Below are 23,339 nucleotides of genomic sequence, written 5' to 3'. Positions count from 1 at the left end.
GCAGCGTCCAGATTTTCATGGTGCTACTTTAGCTTGTTGCACGCTGCCTTTACAAATAACACAAACACCCCCCCGCCCCTCTCTCTCTTTCTCCTTTTTGTTTTGTCTCCGAGCTTGGCTGAGGTTGTTTTGAATGTTTTCTGTGTCAAGGTAACCTTCAGGGAATTCAGTCTTCTTGTCTCGCGGCTGAATAATGAATGTTTTTGTCTTTTTGTTTTTGTCACTCAAGCAGGAGTGCGCTCAAACACATACACGTACATTTTGGACGTTTGCGGTGTTAACTAATCAGAAAATTAAGCTCCTTTGCTCGCCTCTGTGTCCTCAGAGTACTCAGCATGGTGTCATCAATATTGTGCGAGCTCTCTCTGATCTGTGCGCTCCACCGTGTTTCCCTCAGACTAATGAGCAGTGGGGAAATATCAACCAGACAAAAACAAGAGTGCTGAGGGATCAATTAACCAGTATATGTCAGTAATGATGATAGCAGTGTGTGAGTATAAGGCGTATATGTGCTCATTTAGTTGTCAATTTGCATAAATCAGCAGGTGTGATTTAATTTTTTGTGCTCTTGCACATCATGTGACAATTTGACACTTTGGGTTGTGTAATGCAAACCCGTGTTGGCAGGTCAAGCAGTGGATTGTTGGTTTCCTGTATGTCTGGATTTATGTTGATGTTTTGGAGCCAGGAATGGCCATGATTGGATGAGAAGATCACACAGACAAACATCTATGCTAATTAGTGTTTAGCATCAAAGTACTACCAGAATTCTTTGAAAATGTCTAGAACGGTCTGAAGGCAATATTACCTTGCATTAAAATGCTTCAGAAGGTACCAAGTGGTCCACTTTACTGACTTCAATGAGCTGAGGTGAGACCCGGCAGACAGCTGTTTGGCAAGGGTGCCAATCAAAGTGGCCCTAAATATAAGCCTTATCAAGATCCAGACACACTATACTGAGTTTTAATGAAATGCACCCATATGCAGTTGTTACAAAGGGTGAAATTAGACATTATAAAAACTGAAATCTTGCTTGTGTCAGGCTTCTAAACATGTTTTGTAATATTGTAAATTTGGGCATTTTAAAAAGGGAGCTATGGGGTCTAATTTGGTTTTGGAGCTAACCTCTAAGCTTCAACTAAAAACAGGAAAAAAATAATAACGTTTCAGTTTTTTTCATACACGTTTGGTACGATTAAAATCAGTAAATGGCCTGTATTTGTACAGCGCTTTTACTAGTCCCCCTAGGGACTCCAAAGCACTTTACAGTCCAGTCATCCACCCATTCACACACATATTCACACACTGGTGGAGGCAGCTACAGTTGTAGCCACAGCTGCCCTGGGGCAGACTGACAGAAGCGAGGCTGCCATCGGCCCTTCTGGCCAACACCAGTAGGCAGTAGGTGAAGCGTCTTGCCCAAGGACACAACGACCGAGACTGTCTGAGCCGGGGCTCAAACCGGCAACCTTCCAATTACATGGCGAACTCCTAACTCTTGAGCCACGATCGCCCCAGGATCAGGACAAATCAGGATTTGAAATCTAATGTTGCGTTTTTATAAATTCAGGTCATTATTCTGTTGACGGAGAATTGGCCTGCAGCTGAGACAGATCTAGGGTATTTCACTACAGATCACCTTGATAATCTACAAATTTTAGTGTGCTCTGCAGTTATTCAGGGCACCGTGTTCAATGCACAACAATGCATTGTGGTTTCTGGAAGCATCATTGTTTGTCAATGTGCATTTTTCCTCTATGCTGTCCACTTTTATTGGGAAAGCATTTGTAACATGATCTTGGAAGTTATTTTGTATCTTTTGTTTTTTTCTTTTTCCACCAATCAAATTCTCACCCTGCTCAGTCTGGGGTCAGTTTAATTTTATGGATATATCCAGGTTCACTAAGATCCGTGAAATGGCCTTTTATACTTCAGCTTGACCTTACTTCTCATTTCCTCAGATACCTCTCTGTTCTTTTTCTTGTACACAAAAACATATAGATACGCATGAAAAAAGATAGTTTCAGGAAAATTAAATATCAGTCTTTTCATTTCATAAATCACAATTGTTTTGATTTTCATATGTTTCATTAATTTCATCATCCCTCTGCAAATGCTATGTTTAGTTCACAGCATTTGTTTCACATGTCATTTGACGTAAATAGCTCACACGTAACTTAATGACATGACAAAGTTTTGTTCGACTCACTGCTAAATATGGAATAAATAACTGGCTGGTATGACTGATTCCACTTATATCTATCATAAGAATCCAGAATCCTCAAACTCAAAAAGCTAATTTGAATTCAACAATCATACATTTTACACCTGTGCATTCTCTGGTCTGTCATGAGAAAAGTTAGTGCAGCTACATCAAAAGAAAGTCACCTTGTTTAGTTGGCTGTGTGAACTCACATACTTCCATAGTTAAGCTAATATTTCTAAATGTATAAACGCTAACGACTATGGCTACTCTCTGTATGATTACTACAATACGCAGTAAAAAAGCCAAGTGTGAAAGGCTATGCACTTTTAATGGTAACCTCAGCTGTTACTATCTTGTCTACGTAGAGGAAATAGAGAGACCGCCAACCAATTTTCAGATGCAGCAGAAAGAAACATCTTCCTGTTGCATCTGGTACCGAAGCTATCTAGCAAGCTAACAGTGACAAGCCTTTTTTCTGTTATTGAAGGTACAACCACACATTACACTGGGTTGGGTGTTTTTGTATTAAAATTATCATCTTCATTATGGACAAAGTGAGCATCATGTGCAGTTAAAGGCATGGCAAGTTGCAAATTTTCCTGAAAATCAACTAACTAGCATGACAGTCAAAGTTCCGGTTATTGACTATGTGCACGTTAGCATATGCTACTTCCGGTGCGGAAACTCCTGTGGGGAGCTTTGTTTCCGGTGTCCTATTCGCGCCTGGTTTACGGTCCAAAACAAGTTAAGCAAATGAATGAATCAAGCGGCGATTTACACTTCTATAGATGTCTTGGGCATTTACCCAATATATCTGTAAATAATGTTCATCAACTTGTTGATATTTTCCCCTGCGCCTCAGGGCAAAAGAGAAAATGGATTCAAATGTTATATTTCTCAGCTGTCCCTCGTTTATCGCTGGTGTTATGTTCTAAAAATAACCAGTGATAGGTGAAATCAATTAGCCAATTTTATTTTTTGACGGTGCAAAACGTGTCTTGGACATTGTGGACATACAGCACTTCAGAGTCACACTGCTAGCGATCGATGCAGAGATTCTGTATTGTACAGGAGAGACGTCACGGAGGAGATCGTCTGCAGCGATCAGGACGCAGGACAATGTGATGTAAAAAAATAAGCATGCAAACTTGCACGAAAAAATCTCACAGCCAGGTGAAAGGTGAACCGCGTTATTAGCGAGGGACCGCTGTAATTTTTAAGGTAAGTCACAACATACCCTTCGTAAATACTAATGTGTAGAAACCCTTACCAGCAATCATTCATTTTTTGTGTGGCTTTTTTCACGGTTTGTTAACATGCTGTGTAGGTGTGTACTTGACTAGCTGATATCGACATAATGGGGGAAACACCTGGTTTGACTATTGTTCACCTGTTGTTTGAATGCTGAACATTTGCCTGTTTAAATCATGAGACCAGTCACTATACAGAGATGTGCTTCTGAATGTGGACGATGTGTCTTCTGCTGCAGTGATGCAGTTCTGCTTGTGTTGAGTGATGTAAACAACTGATCATCTAAACTCTTTAAACGTCAAAATTGATCATTAGATTTTTTATGACACAACAGTGGTGAGTGTTCCCACCTTCTGCTCTTTGTGACTTAACGCGATCTTTCCGTTTTCGAGTTTTGGACATGATTTTGGAGTATATCTTTGCAGTAGCGATTGACCGCAAAGTAAAGCTACTGGAAATGTACAACCCCACATCCGGTCTCAAACCAGGAAGTTAACATTTTCTCGTGCACAGGGTCAATTGCAAAATTTGCTATGTTTGATTTGAAGCTCTACATAGTCAAAATACACCATACATGGTGTAGTACATAAAAAATCTACTGAAATAAGTATCTGAATTGAAATACATCATGAATATTTATATAAATTTGTGGAATAAATATTTTGAAAAACAGTTGAAATCAGCTAAAATGAGTAAATTTTCCTGTTTGTTTGAACTAGTTGTGCTGTATTAGTTATAGATTATTGCGATAGATCAGCTGTTTTTCATGGAGTTTTAAGTCTCTCTTTTTAATTAACATCTTTGCTGTGCTTAGCTGTGCTTTCTACGTTCTTTGTAAGTGAAAGTAAATGTGAACACACCAAAGATAGGAATGCTATTATTTTATCACTGCTAAGAAAACGTGTCTGCACAGCTACGATAGGTAGAGTACAAGAGGTCAAACCCAGGCAGCAAAATTGTAATGATAAGCGAATTAGGTCTGATTTTACGGTTAATTTGAAGTTGGCTAACACTTCTGCTTTATGGTCTTACTGTCATAAGCCCAGAAGTGCAATTTCTGATCATTATCACAGCTAATGATCAGGAATGAGATCCAGTGTAAAAAGTAAATAAATAAAAGGATTTTTTTTATGTTATTCTTTTCTACAGTGTGTATCATTTAACCATCTCACCTTAAACAAACTTTGCACTGTCTTTATCACATCCATCTACAGATGTCCACTACCCGCCATATTTGGGTAACCACACTTGGCCATACAGAGGGAACACTGTGTCTAGGAACTAGCCGAGGAGACAAGGATGGGTGATTACAGTCTGTCCTTACCATGAATGTCAGCTGCAGTAAATGAAAGTAGGCCAATGCAGGGGCCAGGTTGAGGACACAGCAGATGGAAGTGTGTCTTTAGGATGTTTGAGAGCATAGCAGGGACATTAAGAAAACTCCCAGATGTGACATTAGCTCGAAAAACAAACCAACAAATCAGCAGAGGTTGAATAAGCTGTAACTTTTATTGCACATTCCTGTTTGGTCTTGCAATGACCTTTCACCTTTTTGAACTTGTAAGACCTCAGTCTGGACTAAACACTCAAGTCAGAAGTGGGACGAAGTGACCCAGGGTAACTCATCACAGGTTAGATTCCCTTAAGAAGTTTGATTTGAAGCATAGGGAGGTCACACTGAGCGCCGATCTGTGACTCGTGGGACTTCAGATGTTTGTGTTGACTGCATTACCCACAAACCAAATCGCTGTTTAGAGAGCAGGATCAATGGGGAAAGGGACAGTAGTGACATCATGGAGGGCACCAGAAAGTATTCAAGGGAGCACCATGTCACTTTCTTGACTCCACTTTGACACACTCCCAAAAATACTCCCTTTATAATCTCGAGGCTTCACTGCCCTCTGTCCTTCTTTGCTGCCTGTACCCGCCCTCCACCCCAGCCCCCTCCCCAAATCTCTGATCACACAAATACATAGGCTATCATTCTTAGTAGGGGTTTTTTTTCTTCTCGTTTTCTTGTGACAGTACCTGCAACATGCTTCAAATCTTCATTTTGGCAAACCACAAATAAATTAAAACACAAACATTCATATAACACAATGTGACATTTTTAGGACGCTTAGAAAGAAAAGAAAAATACATACAGTACAGAACCAAAAAGAGAGAGAAAATATATACCAAGAAAAGAGAAGCATTTGCATTTTTTTGTTTTTTTTCCCCATATTTTTCTCACTTTTCTTGAAAAAAAAAAAGAGATACAGTAGCTAGCTACCAATCACATCACATGCAGATATATTACAACATAATCAGTTCACCCAGTTAGTGTCTGCAAACTACCGATCTAAACTATATCACAAAAGTATTCTCTTGAAACCAGCAAACACTCAGCTGTTTGAGATATTTTGTCATAATAATTCAGTTTACAGTTTTCTCTGCTGACAAAGCCGAGAGATCACTATACGACCGACCCTGAAATGACTAGCCAAATTCAAAAGAGGACTAACGCGCTTTCGTACATGATCACATACCACATGGTGATGTTTCTGTTTCTTTATTTTTATTTTTTTCATGATGGGAGTGTGACACACATATGTGCTCACACGTGCACTCAAACCCAGACTTGCTGTCGACCGCGACTCGAAGGGAGCGTCGGGACGAGATATGACCTGATCCGAATGCGGCACGCTGGCTCTGCGATTTTTGAAAATCCCACGGTCGAGGACCGCTGAGCTGGGAGCTGGCTCCAGTACCCCTCACCTGCCTGCCTGCCTTCACCTTGCCAAACCCTCATCCCTCCAAAAATTAAGGCAGGAGAAGAAAGTGACAAAATGTCAGAGCCGAGCGGGAGCTCTGACATCGTCCATCCATGTGCGCTCGCGGTCTCCTCTAATGACGCTCTGCTGAAATGTCAGACCAATTAGCAGCCTTCCCTCTGACATTTAACTGGCGGCAAGCAAAACAAACAGAGCTCACTGGACAGAATGGAGAGATAGCTAGTCTGCGGCTAGCGGGCCCCCTCGGCTGATTGAGACCGATGCTGTTGCAGCCGAACAGTTAACAGCAGATATATACTAAGTCCTTTTAAAAAGGTTGGAGCTCTATGCCTCTTAAGTAATCACGGCGGTCTTCGGACATTTTCAATCCACCTGACATTTCCAAGAAGCAGGCGGCGGTGATCAAAGCTCTCGCGATTGCCTCCCACCCCTCTGTTCTCCTGCCTTCGGTCTCTTGCTTTCAGCAGACATCAATCCGGCCCGGAAGCGCACTCAATTTAAAGCACCACCCCAGCACGCCATCCCGTCTGTCTTCATTTCTAGGTGTTACCGCCGAAGGCCGCAGGTGTACGCTCCAAGTGTGTGAGCTGTGCAAAACGTCTGGGCGAGGCAAAGCGTATTTTCTGCCGACCTTTTCTCCATCGCGTGCATCCAATAGAGAGACGAGGCTGTGTGCGCGCAGATATTTGGTCACAGCTACACGCGTGTTTTAGGCTAATAACAATCGGGAGCTGACATCGACGGCGGGACAAGAAGGCAGGTAATCTAGCAAAAAGCCAGCACTCCCTTCAAGTCTTAGTGTCATTCACAGTAAATCATATTTTTCTCTGTTAAGTGTTGTCTCCCTTACTCACACGCGCACACATACACACGCACTGAGGCCTAGCCTTCAGCTGTACCATCTGGTATCTAAATCGCGAGAATTATAGTCTTCATTCCTCTCCTACACACACACACACACACACACACACACACTAACAAGAACATGAGAGAGAGAGGTGACTGAGTGTCATTCTATTTATCATACATACAGTAGTTACTGCATAAAGCAGCATGTGACTCTTTTTCTCCATTAAAAATCAATATCCATCTACGCAACAGTGAGCTCTAAATTTAGCCACAAGAGATGGAGAGAAGGAAACAAAGCGAGCTAAAGAAAGAAACAGATAGAGAGAGCGAGAGAGAAAGAGAGCACAGCTCCATGTAAATTACAATCTTCATGTTGCGTTGAACTGTGAGCAACGGCACAGTCAAAAGAAAGGGGAAATGAAGGTGCGAATGAGTGGGTTTAAACGTCAGTGCGCTGCCCTTCTATAAAACATTAACAGCTTCATTTATATGTAAATGACCCGACAGCTACAGAGAGAGAGATGGCGGGACGTAATGCCAGTTCAAGAGAAGAAAGGAATGAGGGATGGAAAAGGGAGGGGAGAATGGGGGCGGGATTGCATGGACAGGAGAGGGAGATGAGTCTCCTTCATTCAGTAGTCTTTCACATGGGTGGAAAAGTCCACACTGTCCGATTTGTCCCACTGCACATGCATGCGTGTGCATTTCAAAAAAGAACAAAAAATCCACCCACAGTAGAGCACACTCCGATGCACGTGCACACACTCCCAGCGGATGTCCAATGCAGCGACATACACATACACACACCCACCTACCCACCCACACACTCGCAAGCAAACACTGCCCTCTCAGGTCTTTCCTAAACAGGGGAAAGAATCCCTGGGTGAGAGGGAGGTGAAGCAAAAGTTGTTTTCTAGGTGTAGGTGGAGTGACGGTGATGACTGGATGTCAGCTCTTCTGGAGATGGTGATCAAAATCCAAAATAACAAAAATAATTAAATAACACATAAAACCAGAAAAATAAAATAAAATCTTGAGTGAAACAGCAAAAGGTGAAAATGAGAGATTGTTGAGTTAGCGTGGTGTGTCGTTTTGCGTGTCGAGGCTAGCTGAGTTTGTCCGGCTAGCGCGGGGGTCGGAGGGACGGTGCCGGAGCATTCAGCCGTCAGAGACGGGCGGAGACACCCAGCCGTACTTCTCGTGGGTCTTCACCAGGGATTTGAAGGTAGCCTCGGCTTCCTTGCGGCTGAAAGCTTTCTTAGATTTTCCGGCTTTCCTACATATACGGCCCTGCGACAGATAAAGAAACAAGGGGAAAGGAAAAGGTGGGGGGGGGGGGGGGGGACAAGGTTAGCTCCATGTGTAAAAGATTAGTAAAATACAGAAGCAATTAAACAGCCGACTAATGAGGAGTCTGATCACATGACGTTTGTCGTTTCAGGCATGATGGACACAGACATTAGTGTTGTGTAATTTAATTTCAATGAGCGACACAATGATAGTGGTGTAGCAAAACTTTAAATTGTCTTGGTATTAGAGCTGGAGGAAAAAAACTTGATATAGCATAATAACACAGTATTTTGTGTGGCTATTTTGTATACTGAGACACCAAATATCGACATTTTAATAAATAAATGAAAATATGCTGGGAACACTACTAACAAGGGCTCATGTCATGCACCAAATTTAAATAAAATTAACCGAAAAAGCATCCAAACTGGACACACTTAGCTTAAACATTACCTCCTAGTTTAGAGCTAATTGGTCAGTCACACAAGTAAAACAGGAAAGCAACATTATTGAAAAAAACAAACCAAACAAAAACCAAAAATAGCAAACCTGTGGCTACTGGTGATTTTATTGAACATTTTCACATTTTGGTATCAGTTGCAGCTTCAAGTAAATGGTTGCCTAGAGCTTGAGGGTGTTGCACACTTATGACCACTTGTGATCTCGGGCGATTGCAGAGGTCATCTGATTGGAAACAACCATTCTGCAATCAGTTGACTTGGAGTGACTGCAATTACCCTCTGAGAGACTGTCAACGGTTTGCAAATAATTGCTGTCTGATTTTCAAATGCAGAGATAGCAAACATGTTGCCATCAGTCTGAATGAGTCTTTGTCAATAAGCACAACCGAGGGGACTTGAGTAGCTGTTACTCATTGTATTCTGTCTATATTCCTATAGAACAGATGGTTGTTCAGTGCAAACGTAACAAGTCCATGTGTAACAGGGTCATAAATCACATTGTTATAATTACCCAAAATGTGTTCTAAACCCCCAAACTGTTCCTTTTATACCTGACTTTTAGGACCTCCAAGCCTGTAGTTATGTTCATTATCAGTTAGAGCCCCTCCTCATTCTTTTCTTCTTCTTCTTTGGTGCAATCCTATAAATACAGTGTACCCCTTTTGCCTCTCCCCTTTTCTACAATTCCCCTGTGGGAGAGGTGGGTGTCATTTCTTTCCAACACTTTAAAACACACATATAATGCATATTTAGCCACCTGGATATTTCTGATTGCGATTTTAGTTCAATTATTGTCATTATTAAGCCTGTTTTTGTTAGATGTTACAAGTGTGTAGTATGTGTGTATCATAAATGTGTTTTAGGCGCCATAAATGCTAGCATGAATATATACTCCTTGCTAGCTTGGAAGTTGTGGTGGGTTGAGCTAACCCTCTTCCCCACTGTTTGTATTTGGTCGTAGGAGCTGGAGTGGGCAAATTATTTACTTGGAGGTCTTTCTTTCTTTTACCTTTTTTATCAGGTATGTCGGATTTCATGTTGTTGTTTTTGTTTTATCTTATGTCAAATATGTTACGTGTAAATGCATACTTTATGTTTAATGTAAAAATAAATGCCACCCTTTTCTACAATTCCCCTGTGGGAGAGGAGCTGGAGTGGGCAAATTATTTACTTGGAGGTCTTTCTTTTTTTTACCTTTTTTATCAGACTCAACGCAGAATCACACCGGTTACACATGTAGACAGCAACAGATGTGATTTTCAACAATTTATGGAAACATTTGATATGTTTTACTGACAGTGTTGGTATGCATGTCTATCGCATTTTTATATCAAAAAACTCAAATAACTTATTGGACAAAACAGATATTAAAACAACTACATATTTTGAACCCAAATCACAACATTTTCCTAAATCTAATCAAGCAGTTTTTTATGCCTACATGTTACCAACATGTGAAACCTAATTTAATCAATAAATGAAGGCAAAGTTGTGACTTCACCATTCCTCTAATTAAAGTAACTCAACGGAAGAGGATTTGGGCCACTGGGAAAAAAAAAGAAAAGTGGGCACATCTTTTTTTTTTCTTTTCCAGAATTCTGAGATTAATTCTGAGAAAAAAGTCAGAATTCTGACTTTTTTTTTCTCAGAATTCTGACTTTTTTCTCAGAATTCTGAGTTTAATATCGGAAAAAAAGGTCAAATTCTGAATTCTGACTTTTTTCTCAGAATTCTGGAAAAGAAGAAAAAAAAACATGCCAACTTTGTTTTTTTCCCCAAAAGTGGGCACATCTTTTTTTTCTTTTCCAGAATTCTGAGATTAAAGTCAGAATTCTGAGATTAAAGTCAGAATTCTGAGATTAAAGTCAGAATTCTGACTTTTTTTCTCAGAATTCTGAGTTTAATCTCAGAAAAAAAGGTCAAATTCTGAATTCTGACTTTTTTCTCAGAATTCTGGAAAAGAAGAAAAAAAGACATGGCAACTTTTTTTTTTTTCCCCATGGCCCTAATCCTCTTCCGTGTAACTCTGCCTTTGGCGCTCTTTAAAAGAAAACTACTGTGTATCTCTGTGATGCCAGCAGCAGTATTTCCTGCCACAGAATGAGAACATTAATATACAAGATATATGAGCCATATTTTAGCCATAATTGTGAACAGAAACAGGCTTGCTGCTGTTTTGTTTGATATTTTATATTAAACTAAGCTGCAGCCTCACACTGTATTTAACGTGTTCGTGTTATTTTGTGTCCCGTTTCACACTCAATGCCAAAAAGTAACTATTTATTGGTACCTGCCAAGATGTGCTTCTGATATTATTTTGTCGTAAATGTAGACTATTAAAAAGGTGTGTCTTCAAATATAAAGAAATTATAAATTTGGCAGTGTGGTGATTTTTTTAAATAGCGATATCAATTTACAAGCTGCTGGCAAAGGTTGCACTCACGTATTCACTTTCTGATGGCTAAAGTGCAGCCTCTGCCAAAGACACTACTTTCATGCAGTACATTTGTTTGACTGGCTCGCTGTCTAGAGGAAACACCCAAATTATGAATTCCTTTTTACTAAATTGGATAGATCCAGAGCTATAAAGCTATTGATTAGATGTCAGCCATGATCTAAATCTAGGATCTTTGCCATTAGGTGGCAAATCTATTTTTTTTCCGCAGTATAAAACTTACGGAGACAGAGGCTTTCTTCTTTCAATGTATTTTGAATGCTGCTATTTTTTTAAATAAAATATTTTCATGTTCTTTTTTTATGACAAAAGTTCTACATTACATTTTTAATAAGCATGCGCAAGCCATGTGTAGTGCCACAAAATCAGCCTTGATGACATTGACGATAAAATTCAGAAGATTGTTGTAACATAATAGACATTTACATATTTTTTTTGACAAAGTTAAAAGAAAAAAACGATTTAAAGCTAGAAGAGTTTCAGTTTATGATGACAGAAAATTTTAAAAAGCCGCGATTAGCAGAATGCAACAGTTTAATATGTCAGCAAACTAAACTCAACATCTAATAAATAATACACATAGGAAAAAAAGGACTTTTAGAAATATCAACAAAAATCTCTGTGAAAACTGACGTAAACCTTTCAGCTTATTTCCCTCCAGCTGTTTGTGGCATTATCGCAAGTCCAATTCATTGCAGATGAAAGAAATCCTTGATTTATGGTATAATTTTTGCCTGTGCACATTCATTTTGATTTTTAAAAAGCAGAATATAATTTTGAAAAACTTCAAAAGGAAGCACATATCAATACTTTGGATATACAACGTCAGATCAAAAGGTTCATAATTGTCAGCAATCTTGTCAAACGTTTTATGAAAACAGTTTTTTGAAATCTTTCCAAACCATACACAGAAAGACAGAAACGCAGCCCACTCATGCACATGGATGAAGCTGATGGTGAATGCACAGCCGCAGGAGGGATGTTGACAAGACAGATAGTCTGAAAGCAGTTGACCAACAACAGATCAATGTTTAAAAGCGTGCAAAAAAAAAAGCTTTTAAGACGTCAGGTTCAATCAGAAGTAAAAATACACCCTCTGGTACTCGGAGAAATGAGGAGATAAGTGAGGAGTAGAAGCACCTATGGCACTAAATGATGAAAATGTGTGTATATACGACAGAAAATATACACAAAGAGCCAACTGCCTTGTGCATAATGAAAAGCACTGTGATATCTGACTTAAGGATTTTCACCAGGCACCATGCTGCTGAGGCCCTTCCTCCTTCACACGGCTAATAATAAATGTATGTGTGTGTGTGTGTGTGGAAGGGGGGATATGGAGGAAAGAAGAGTAGGCGTCAACTGAAATGATAAAGCTGTCTTTTCTGTTACTGACAGTAAGTCTTCCCTGAAGAAAGCTGTGTAGGAGGATGAATGGAAAAGAAACAACTCACTTAATGCTGAAAAACAAATATATAGGGAGACATTCAATGCCATGACACCACAGCCTGGACAAAGGTGTGACTCATACCAGTGTCACTAGCTTTTTTTTTAATGTAATACAATCACCTGAGAAACACGGGAGAGCCACAAATTTGACTGCACAGTGGCTCTACGTACACTGGTCAAACTGTAAGTTAAATTTTGTGGTTATTCACAGGAAAATACCGGCTACTCTACACACTATGACACACTGCACCACTTCCCTTTACCCGTAGCATTGTTCTTGGCAGGGAGGCACCGAGGCTTTCCACTGAAACCAATACTAACACAATTCCCTCACTTGGTAAGTGCCTCTGCATGCTGCAGTGCAGTGCAGAAAAATTATACACCCATAGCCGGAACATTAATCCGTCAGGTATACTACGCTTCTGTGGAGTCAGTTTTCTGCAGTTAAGGACGGTTGTCATTGTTGTAGGAACGTGACATCCGAGAGCCTGAACAAAGTGGCCGTTATCTTTTTTTTTCAGTATTCATTTTCAGTCTGCTGCTTAATTGAATAGTTTTGGGAATTGGGCTCGTTTGAGTTCTTTCCAAAAGTAAAAAAAGAAGATTAATACTTCTCTGCATACAGTTTGTGAAGCAACAGCTAGTGGCTAGCTAGTTTAGCTTAGCACAAATGCTAAAACATGCTAACATGCTTCTTTAAGACCTCAGAAACTCACCAATTATCTTCCTTTTAATTGGTACAAAACATTAATAGCAGGGGTGTCAAACATAAAGCCCGGAGGCAGAATCAGCCTGGAGAGCACTCCAATCCAGCCCAGTGGACAGCTTAAGAAAATGTGACGTGCATAGATTTTTGAAATTGTATTTTCTTGCCCACCCAACCCCGTTGCCAGTCATACTACACTACAGATAAACAATAAAAATATATTATAAATGTGAATATAATAACTACAAGACAGTCTGAGCAATAAATTACCAGAAGTTAGAAGTTAGTACTTGCAATTAACAGTCATTTTTGTTAATTCAATTCAATTCAATTTTATTATAGCGCCAAATCACAACAAAAGTCGCCTCAAGGCGCTTCATAGATACAGAAAAAACCCAACAATCATATGACCCCCTATGAGCAAGCATTTTGGCGACAGTGGGAAGGAAAAACTCCCTTTTAACAGGAAGAAACCTCCAGCAGGACTCTTGCTATACCCATACTATGCCAACACTTCTTAGTAATTTACCTACACACACAAACCCTCTATGAGTTGCTTCAGTTAATATGAGTTACATAATTCGTACTTGTGGTCCTTTTTTAACTTGTGTGTTAGCAAAAAACATCGAGAAAGAAAAGCATTCATTTTTGGAGCTTGCATTCGACGTCGTGTTCCCATGTAGCACCGTCTTACTCAAGGAGCCAAAAGATATCAGGTCGTGCTACTTTTTCTGCCTCATCACCAGCATTTAAATTTAAAGGGGACCTAATGGACCTTTGGAACCTGTGAAAACGGTCATGTCCTTAAACAAGATGCTGAATTTAGGACATTAATTCTCAGCGCCCCTGACATCTGGTGAACCGTAACCGTGCGCCATGCATACTTGCTCGGCTATTCTGGGTCAATAAAGAATAGCTAAAGTGTGAGGTGGTAATGCTGAATGATCTGGAGATTAGGGTTAGAGTTTCCATTCATGTAGCAACAGTGGCCTCATTTCACTGCGAGGCTTAGCGACACTCACTCTGCCTCTACGTTTGTCACTCTGTCTCTCCAGCAGACATGTTTAAAAAAACCTTGTCCGATTACTTTCATCAGTCTTGACATCGATCCCAATTAGAAATGTCCATTATGACAAGTCATTTAATCTCATATTGAAACACTTGAAATGAAGTCAGACAGCTGGAACCAAGGAGAATGCGGCTGATCTCATCTGAACATTGAAGACAATTGTGATTTTTAAAGCTGATTAGTGCTTTGGTAGAAGAAACTTTACCATCACGGTGAATCTTTTTTTTCATTCCACTTGTTTTGAAGAACTGAATGCATGACTCACCGGGTGACTCACTCAGATGAGATATTATACGCAATGTTGCCTTGGGATTTGTTTCTGTTTCTCTTTTACTAAAAAACCCACTTTAAAGGACATTCTCTTCTTTTCTCAGACAATGGATCAACACATCCTTTAAAATGTAAAACAAACCGACAGGGTTTCACCTGCTCAGCTTCCCTCTGCTGCCAGAGGCCTGAATACAGATTAACCAGGCTGACAAGCACAAATAATGTTCCGGTTGGCTTCTGTCAGGGAGGTGGGAGGTGTTATTCTCTTTTGAAATCACATGCAGACTCATTATCCATGGTCCCGCCATATAGTTGCTGTCACCACATCAAAATGGCGGGTTACTTCCTCGGATGGATATGTTAAAGGAAACCGGCTATTGTTAAAGAGGTGAGATTACCATGGAGATCGATGGCAGAGCAGAAGCTATCCCAAAGTGAACTGATTGGTTTGGATGTTATGTGGAAGAATTTGTGAGCAAATGAGCTGCTTTTGTGTGTCTGCGCGAGACGAAATAAAGAAAGCCTGCAGCCGCCAGCCCGAAATACTCAAAGCGCAAAGAGGAAGTGTGTGAATGGGAGACTGTGAAATGTACACTGGTGCACAAGCCTGTATTAAAGGTTTTTGACTCCAGTATGAAACAGGGAAATTGAGTATCAATTACCTCTATTGTGCTTGCAGTCATCTGGGAGAAAGTCACAGTGTGACACAGGCAACGATGGACGGAGAGAGGAAGTAAAGAAAAGTCTGCTCGTGAGAGAACCAGTGGGCAATCAAATGGGTGTGTGCCTGTCTGGGTGAGTGCCCCGGGCCTATGCAGCGCCATGTCAGTGTTTATCTATTTCAGCTAAGCACTCGCTCATTGAGAGAGACACACTTGTGCAGAGTGGCTGCCGCGTAATAGAGATCAGTCAATGGGCAGACCAGGGAAGGCCCCAGTGATGTTGGGAAGCAGCTTTGAGGCCTGGGGGGGATTACATAACACAGACATGTGCTAAAAAGTGTTGGGATAAACAAACGGGGATCAGTGGCATCAACATCATCCTCAAAGGGGAGCCCAGTGGGACTGATGGCGAGGTCAGTAAAGGGTAAATGATTGCTAGTTTCACCAGGCTGGGTTCCTCAATCTGCACAGAATCCCACACTACGTAATGCAGGCAGCAGTGTAAGAACACGGGATGTTTTAAAGGGGAATTCCCCTGATTTTACACACAAAGTTTCGCTTTCTCTTCACGTGGATGATGACGGATTCTGTGAAAACAGCATTTTCAGATTCCAGAGGGCTAAACAAACAACCTGGTGATGTCACCTGTGCTATCTGAGGGTTGTCTAAGCCTAAATCTCAATGAGATTTTTTACCTGGATAAATAAAGGACTAATAATAAACACGGACAGTGGAGTAAAATATCTCTTGCTTGGAGAGTTCTTTTTCATAAATTATATATTTTTTGTAAAATCCTGTGGTTCCCACATCTCTAGTAAAATGACATTAACAGTGAAACTGTTGGAATAGTCCTTTAATCAAGGTCTGCAAGTGAAGACTCTTATCAATTATCAATTATGCTTCAATCCAATTAATTAATTGTCCAACCTTGACTGATTTAGTTAAAATAATGCAGGTTAAAACTAAATTTGACAGCATAATACACAATCCTCTTTTGAAGAGCATGGAAAGTGTGTAAAGGTAAATCCTTCATTCAATTGAAAAAACAGGGTGAAAAATAACAAAGAAATTCTCTAAATTTTTAAAAATGTATCCAGTATGTATGACCAGTGCTGTGACACCCCTTGTTCCCGTTGTTCCTTTTTATTTTGTTTCCAACGAGCCAGAATTTCTTATACGTTTTTAAAGAGCTGTTGAGCAATAGTTCTCTAGGATTTCTGAAGTTCGTTTAAAGCTTTTCTTTGAACATTGGCTGCTTTTTCACTTATTTCAGTCCACTTCTTATATCCGACCATTTTCAGAGGAATGTTTGTTTTTTGTTTGTTAAGACATCCAACACTGGCCGATATAAATGCACCGTCGTAGTGTCTAGAACCAGTTTTAAATAGTGTCCTTAGGCACTTTGCTGCTAGCAAAAACACAGCAATTTGTACCAATTTTTTAGTTAATGCTATTAAAAAATACCAATGGTAGCACAGATTGAGAGGCATAAAATGCTATTTTTGTACCAACAAGGTGATTCCCAAAGATCTATTAGCTGAAAACTTGGCAAAGTTTGTATTGTCCTTAAAAAAAACTTGTGAAAACTGCGTAAGTAGAGGACAAAAGAAGAAGTGACGGGCCTAAAACACTATCTACAGCAGATGAACTGTATCTGAAAGTCATGTCCTTATAAACTGGAAAAAAATCCAGCAAAGACCTGACACAGGACATGAGGATTCAATTCATCCATCTGCTCTTCACTGAATCCTGGTCAGAAATGATCCAAGTGGAAGGTTTAGGCTGTCTTGAGGTTTTTAAAATGATACACAAAAACAGTTCTGAAAATCAGTGAGAGCAGGTCCTATGTTGGTTCAAATCATCATCAACATGTACAGAGGTCAGGAGAGATGTACAACAATGAGTCTACAGCCATGTGTAAACCATTGTGGAGGCTCTGTTGTGGTTTGGGGGCTGCATTTCAGTCAGTGTGTGTTGGGAATCTTGTCAAAATTGGTGGAATTATGAATGTGGAAAAGTCAAATGAGATTTTGATTTGGCTTGCAGTGGCCAGGCTTTCATCTGATTGGCAGTGACTTCAGTTTTCAGCATGACAATGGCCCAAACACACTGCCAGTGCAGTAAAAGTATACCTGGATAGACAATGGAACAAAATCAGGTGTTGGAGCATATGTGTTGTTATCCAGATTACATCATTTTTCAGGAAAGGTTAAACATGCCTCCAATCCACACCTGTAGGTGTAGTTGGTTAACACATTTGCCTTCCACGTAAAAGGCCCCCTTTTTAAATAATGGGAGGAAACACCCAAGAGGTCACAGGTTAGTGTACTCGCCCCAGTCCCAAGTCTTGATAAATGGCAGGGTTTCATCGGGAAATGCATTTGCCATAAAAACTGTGTTAAATCAAACATGCAAATCCATCCGCTGTAGGGACCACTTGGGAAATAAAGGAGCAGCTGAAAGGACAAGGCTTATTATACAACAAAAAAATAAGGAGGCCATGAACTGCAGAGGAGCTGAAATCTTCACTTTAACTAAGAATGGGAAAACAAGACACTTACACAGCTTTAAAAGAAGACACGATGCAACAACTTTTTCAAAAGTCACTGCTTGCTTTAAAAAAAGGCATATTTTTTAAAAAAAAACAAAGTCAAATTTCTCTTTTTATTTTTGTGTGTGCATTTGGTTTTTCTTTACATTTTGCACAGTGACCCAGAGAAAGAGAAAATTTGGTGGAACTGTAGATTTGCTTGCAAAGTAAGAGTAAAGGCACGTCTGCTTTGAGAACTTGCAAGAGGATGGATTATAGTACCATCGGTATACTGCCCGAACTCTAATACACAAACAGCAACATATCATTTACACAATTGGATGTCATTACAAAAACACCTATATTAAGCTCGATTTCCCCCCATCCCAGCTGGTGTGATGGTGCGTGTGTGTCTGTGCTTCCTCACGTCTGCAGGTGGAGACACATGTATCTCTGTTGACTCTCAGCTCAGCGCCGTGTCATTTGTGTATCCTCTAACACTAAAAATAGGGAGGAAGCTTCTAAACTGGCCTCATCACTGTTGTTACAGGGAACCGGTGGCCAAGGACAAATAAATATATCCTGTGTGTTTAGTTATTTATAGACACGCGTGCGTTTGTTCTGTCTGTCATGAGTAAGAGACCATTACACCTCTCTGAAAACTAGGACGGGGTACATACGAGTGCCTGTGGAGATGTACAAAAGAGGAGAAGAGCCACACACACACACACACACACACACACACACACACACACACACACACACACACACAGGAATAATTAATCAATATTGTTTCCATTAGCAAGCCGGATAAGGAAGACGCTGCACCATAATTAGGAGACACTGCAGAGCTGCAACTTCCTCTCATCAAGCAGTAAATCAAGATGTACACACACACACACACACACACACACACACACTACAGGCCTATTTTTGACCTCAGGACCTCTCTTCATGACAGATTCTAAATGACCACAAATGACTCAGGAATGACGTTTTGTTATGTCATCAAAGGCAAAAAAAGGGGGTTAGGGCTGGCCAATGCAGTGACAGTTTACATAAGGTTTAATACATCAGCAATGTCCCACTGCTGATTCCAAAAGAGCCCGAGTCAGCGAGAAGGGGGGGGGGGGGGGGTAGAGCGTACAGATGAAAGAGCTGAAACGCATTAAAGAAAAAACCGAATCTTATCTGGGCGGAGAACAGAATACCTACTCAAACTGAACGGTTAGAGCAGGCAGATGCGTTTAGTGAAGCAGCCATTTCCGCTGGAATTGAAGAGCTGCTGCTGCTGCGGTGCACTGAGGATGTTAAAAAAACCCTCAGATTTGACAGGATTACATAATCCAGACACTCTAAGTCACTCAGGTCTACTAGGCAGGCAACCTGCCGCCTCTGTTTTGTTCATCCACTTATCTTCCTGCCCACCATCGCGAACGATAGATTAGAAAAGCCTAACAGGACTGCAGAGTTGAGTTAGACCGCGTTAGAGCATGCAAAGAGACTTTTCCATCGCACGGGAGCGGTTCTTTGTTGTCAAAGGGTGCTATCACGGAGGTGATAAAAAAAGGAAAAGGAAAAAGGGAGAGCACGGCGCAACTGCAGACGGAGAGCTGATGCATAAAGGAGAGACTGCGTGAAATGGCCGCAGGAAAGTCACATAAAGATGAATAATATTGACGATGAGGGGTTTGCTCACAGCAGAGAGGAGGGGTGTGAGGATCTAAGACATCACAGCCATGCATTGACAGAAAATGACAGAACATGCTATAAATAGGCCGGATGTAGAGAATGAACACTATTTTTTAAATAGAATTATATTGTAGTTCCGTGGGGTGTAGTTCCACGACGCAATTAAAAGAGAAATGTGCTAATTCAGCAATCTTTGTGACAAACATGCCTCGAGAAGCTTAAGCGGAGGCTGTTTTACGTTAGAAAACAAAGAATGGCCAAGAACACAGATTTTAAACTCTCTCTAAGTCTAAAAGCTGCTGCACCTGAGCGTAAAAGTGCCACAATTACGCACGAAACATCAGCATCAGCGTAATAGTAATAGATCTGCTACAGATGGTTGATGATATTCCAAACAAGGACCCTCACCCAGCAGCCCCTGCTTCTCCTCACCTGTCCTTTTACGAGGCTGGCAGCAAACTGTCTCATGACGGCCTCCACCGTGTAGGCACTGGACCATCCGCGGGGGGTCAACAGCTCCATGCATATGGCCCCGCCGTCCAGCACGTAGCCGTTCTCCAACCGGGGCGTCAGGACCCGCATGAACGGCGGCGAGAAGGGGAAATTATCGGGAAAGGTGACGTTGAGCAGTATGAACTCTGTGCTGGTCTCCTTCATGTCCTGCCACAGCGCCGAGTCCTTGTCCACCTGGTGCAGCTTGACGTTCCAGTCGTACAGGTTGTCCTCCACCAGCTCCACCGTGATGAAGTTGTCTCCTAACCTCCTGATCTCCTGCAGCTCCTTCATCAGCCGTCGCGTCCGGACCTGGGTGCAGTGTTGCCGATGAGGCGGCAGCGGTGGTATCGAGGAGGCACTGGTAGCTTTACTGCCGCCTCCTCCTACGCCTCCTCCTCCTCCTCCTCCACCGCCGCCACCACCTCCTCCCGTCTGCTGCTTTTCCTTCGCATCCTTGACCTGCTTATCCTTGCCGGACGGCTTGTCCTTGCCGTGCTGGTCCAGCTTCCTCGCTTTAATCTCCGGAGTGCTCAGGATGTTGGTCTCGTTGGCGGTCTGACAGTGTTTGCTGGTGTTGTTTTTCTGGTTTCCTTTGCTCCCCTTTAACGAGCCCTGGTGGTGCTTTGGGTCCTCGGTGTCTCGGTCGTGCAGACGGATCAGACCGATCTTTCGCAGTAGGGTGGCCATAATTTTTTTTACACACTCACGTTGCTCCACCGATCCCCCCGCACAGGGGCGAGATTCACCCTTTCGATTGTGTTCCGGGCAAAAAGAGACGACCTTTATTGATGCCGATTATTAACCTTCTTATACCGCAATCCCCCCTCCTCCGTTCACTGCAGCCTCAGGATGAACACAACCGGGGGGAGCCTGTGCAGTTCTCTCCTCAGTGCTTCATCTTCGACTAAAAGCAAAGAAAAACAGAGAAACAACAAATGAGTCCAGATGGACAATCGAATAAAACCGCTTTCCTCACACAGACCAGAGGAATCCAGTCATGTTTCCCACAAGTGGACGGACATCACGTCTGTGACTGCAGTTGTTCGGTGATAGGACGATGCGTTACGCAGAAGCACAGATGTGATCGTGTGGGATATTTTAAGAGAAAGCTGCATAGTATCCATAATACCATGTCAAAAACAAGAGGCTGTATGAGGAAATCAAAAAGCCGCAGAGAGCAGAGGTAGAAAGAAAAAACACGCCATTGCATTTCAAGGTTGCTATAACCTGATGTAATGGACACACTGGATCCCGACAGGACATGATATAGAATAGCGACTGTGAGAGGATCAACACACACAAACACACACACATATATATATATGTAAATATGTTGACGTAACATTTCGCTATAAGGACACACAAGCTGGTATAAACACTGTGGAATATGTTACCCCTCAGGCTAATTACCATGTCAACCAGATACAGGTCTCCATGAAGCCGAACCTGGGCACACTTGAAGTCCCGCACTGTGCATAATAAAACGAATTTTCCTTTATGTGTACTCCTGCCCACAGACAAACCCGACACTGCACACACACACACACACACACAAATTCAGCCTGTTCTTACCGTGGTCTGCTGAAATTTCCGTTTAATGTCCCGCTCTGTGTGCGTAAAAAAACGGAAGAAACAAAAATACCAAAAAAAAGGAGATAGGGTTATACCATCCAGCTGATCCGCTGTCTGTGAGAGCTGCAGCGAGGAGGAGAAGGAGAGCCTTTGATGTGTGTGTGTGTATGTGTGTGTGCAGCTGCGGTAGCTTCGGCTTTAATGCAGCCGAGGACGAGCCAGCCCCCGGTAATCCTTCTTCAGCCGGTCTGCTCTGCACCGGCGACGTTACATTTCAAAATAAAAGCCCAGCTTGAAGCAAACCGTGCGTGATCATGTATGAAGGGGTAAAGGCACCGTGTTCCAGCTGACGAGTGCCAGGTGCAACACAAGAAATCCGACGAACAACCTCGATTTCTTATAGTCCAGCTTATCTGCTTTTCATGGTGAATTCAAAAGCAAGGGAATAAGGTGTGTATGTGTGTGTGCGTGCGTGCGTGTGTGTGTGTGTGGCAATCCATTACAAAAATATAGGGTCGGGTTTGAGGACAGTTTTCAAGTTACTAAATATTCACATTTTTATTATTATATTCCAAATTTAGCCACTGTTATGCAATGCGCCGTATTTGTTATCACAACATTGCTTCTATTTTGATGGAAAATCGATTACTTCCTGGTTTATTCTGGCTAACTTGGTGTTCTGAGAGAGGAGAGGTTAAGGAGAAGAAGATGCCGGGATGGTGTAACGCCTGCGTCACTGGCCTTTACTTTCACTTTATGGATGCCTTTTGTCCCCAGCTAAGTCAGCGCCAGTGTATTTTTACTCTGGGTAAAGTTGCCCTAAGCGGAGCTCAGCATTATTTCTGAGTGTAATCAGAGAAGACGAGAGTTTTTAAACAGCTTTCTTTCGCTGTCTTCTTTTTGTGTGTGTGTGTGGAATATCTGGATCATGAGGTCATAGTGAGGTCAAGAAGATTCTTGTTCTTTCGCAAAAGTTTTAGGACCACAGATTCTGCATCGATCTGTTGAATGTGGTCAGATCTTTATGTAAGGGTTAATTTTAGACAAACAGCCTGAGTGATCAGTGACAGCTGATTCTGGAAAAAAATAGTGAACCTCTGTGCTAATGATTTCTCCAAAGGCAACTTGAACTCAGGTGTTCCAGTTAGAAAGATGAGATGAGCTTTTTTGAGAAGCTCAGGTGTAAAATGAAATTAAAGACTATTACAGTGAAACAGAACAGAGCTGTTTTCAATGGTGTTAATGGTGTTGGGATCACTGTCTTCTTCTTCTTTTGGCTGCTCCCTTTAGGTGTCACCACAGAGGATCATGTGGCTCCATCTCTCCTCATCCCAAGCATCTTTTTTTTTGTCACACCACCCCTCTGCATGTGCTCCTTCACTGAATCCATGAACCTCCTCTGTGGTTTTCCTCTTTTCCTGTTGCCTGGCAGCTCCATATTCAACATGTTTTCTCCAGTATATCCACAATCCTTCCTCTGCACATGACAAAACCATGTCAGTTTTCTAAAGAAAATTATCCCCTATTATCCCCAGCTCGGCCTCCTGTCTATTTTGTTAGTTCCACTACTGGGATCACTGTGAGGAGTCAGAAGTATGAATTTTATAG

At 41.5% G+C, this 23,339-nt stretch overlaps 1 protein-coding gene across 1 annotated transcript; it reads right to left on the bottom strand.

Moving 5' to 3' along the window:
- Positions 1-4,947: 4,947 nt before the first annotated feature.
- ube2ql1 (ubiquitin conjugating enzyme E2 QL1) lies at positions 4,948-21,958 on the bottom strand. The gene is made up of 3 exons (XM_085148591.1): positions 21,732-21,958; positions 20,097-21,063; positions 4,948-8,370 (listed from the first exon to the last, which is right to left on the bottom strand). The coding sequence occupies exons 2-3, from the start codon at positions 20,844-20,846 to the stop codon at positions 8,239-8,241; spliced, it is 882 nt and encodes a 293-aa protein (XP_085004717.1). The 5' UTR covers positions 20,847-21,063; positions 21,732-21,958; the 3' UTR covers positions 4,948-8,238.
- Between the last annotated feature and the right edge of the window lie 1,381 nt (positions 21,959-23,339).

Source organism: Neolamprologus multifasciatus, chromosome 22 (assembly GCF_963576455.1).
Source record: "Neolamprologus multifasciatus chromosome 22, fNeoMul1.2, whole genome shotgun sequence".
Lineage (NCBI taxonomy): Eukaryota > Metazoa > Chordata > Actinopteri > Cichliformes > Cichlidae > Neolamprologus > Neolamprologus multifasciatus.
Note: the sequence above shows the minus strand (reverse complement) of the source record. Positions and strands in the feature narration are given on the sequence as shown.

Coding starts and splice junctions, on each gene's coding strand:
- ube2ql1 (XM_085148591.1), bottom strand. CDS start 20,846: ATGGCCACCCTACTGCGAAAGATCGGTCTGATCCGTCTGCACGACCGA. Junction 8,371..20,096: donor CCAGCCTCGTAAAAGGACAG/GTGAGGAGAAGC, acceptor TATCTGTCGCAG/GGCCGTATATGTAGGAAAGC.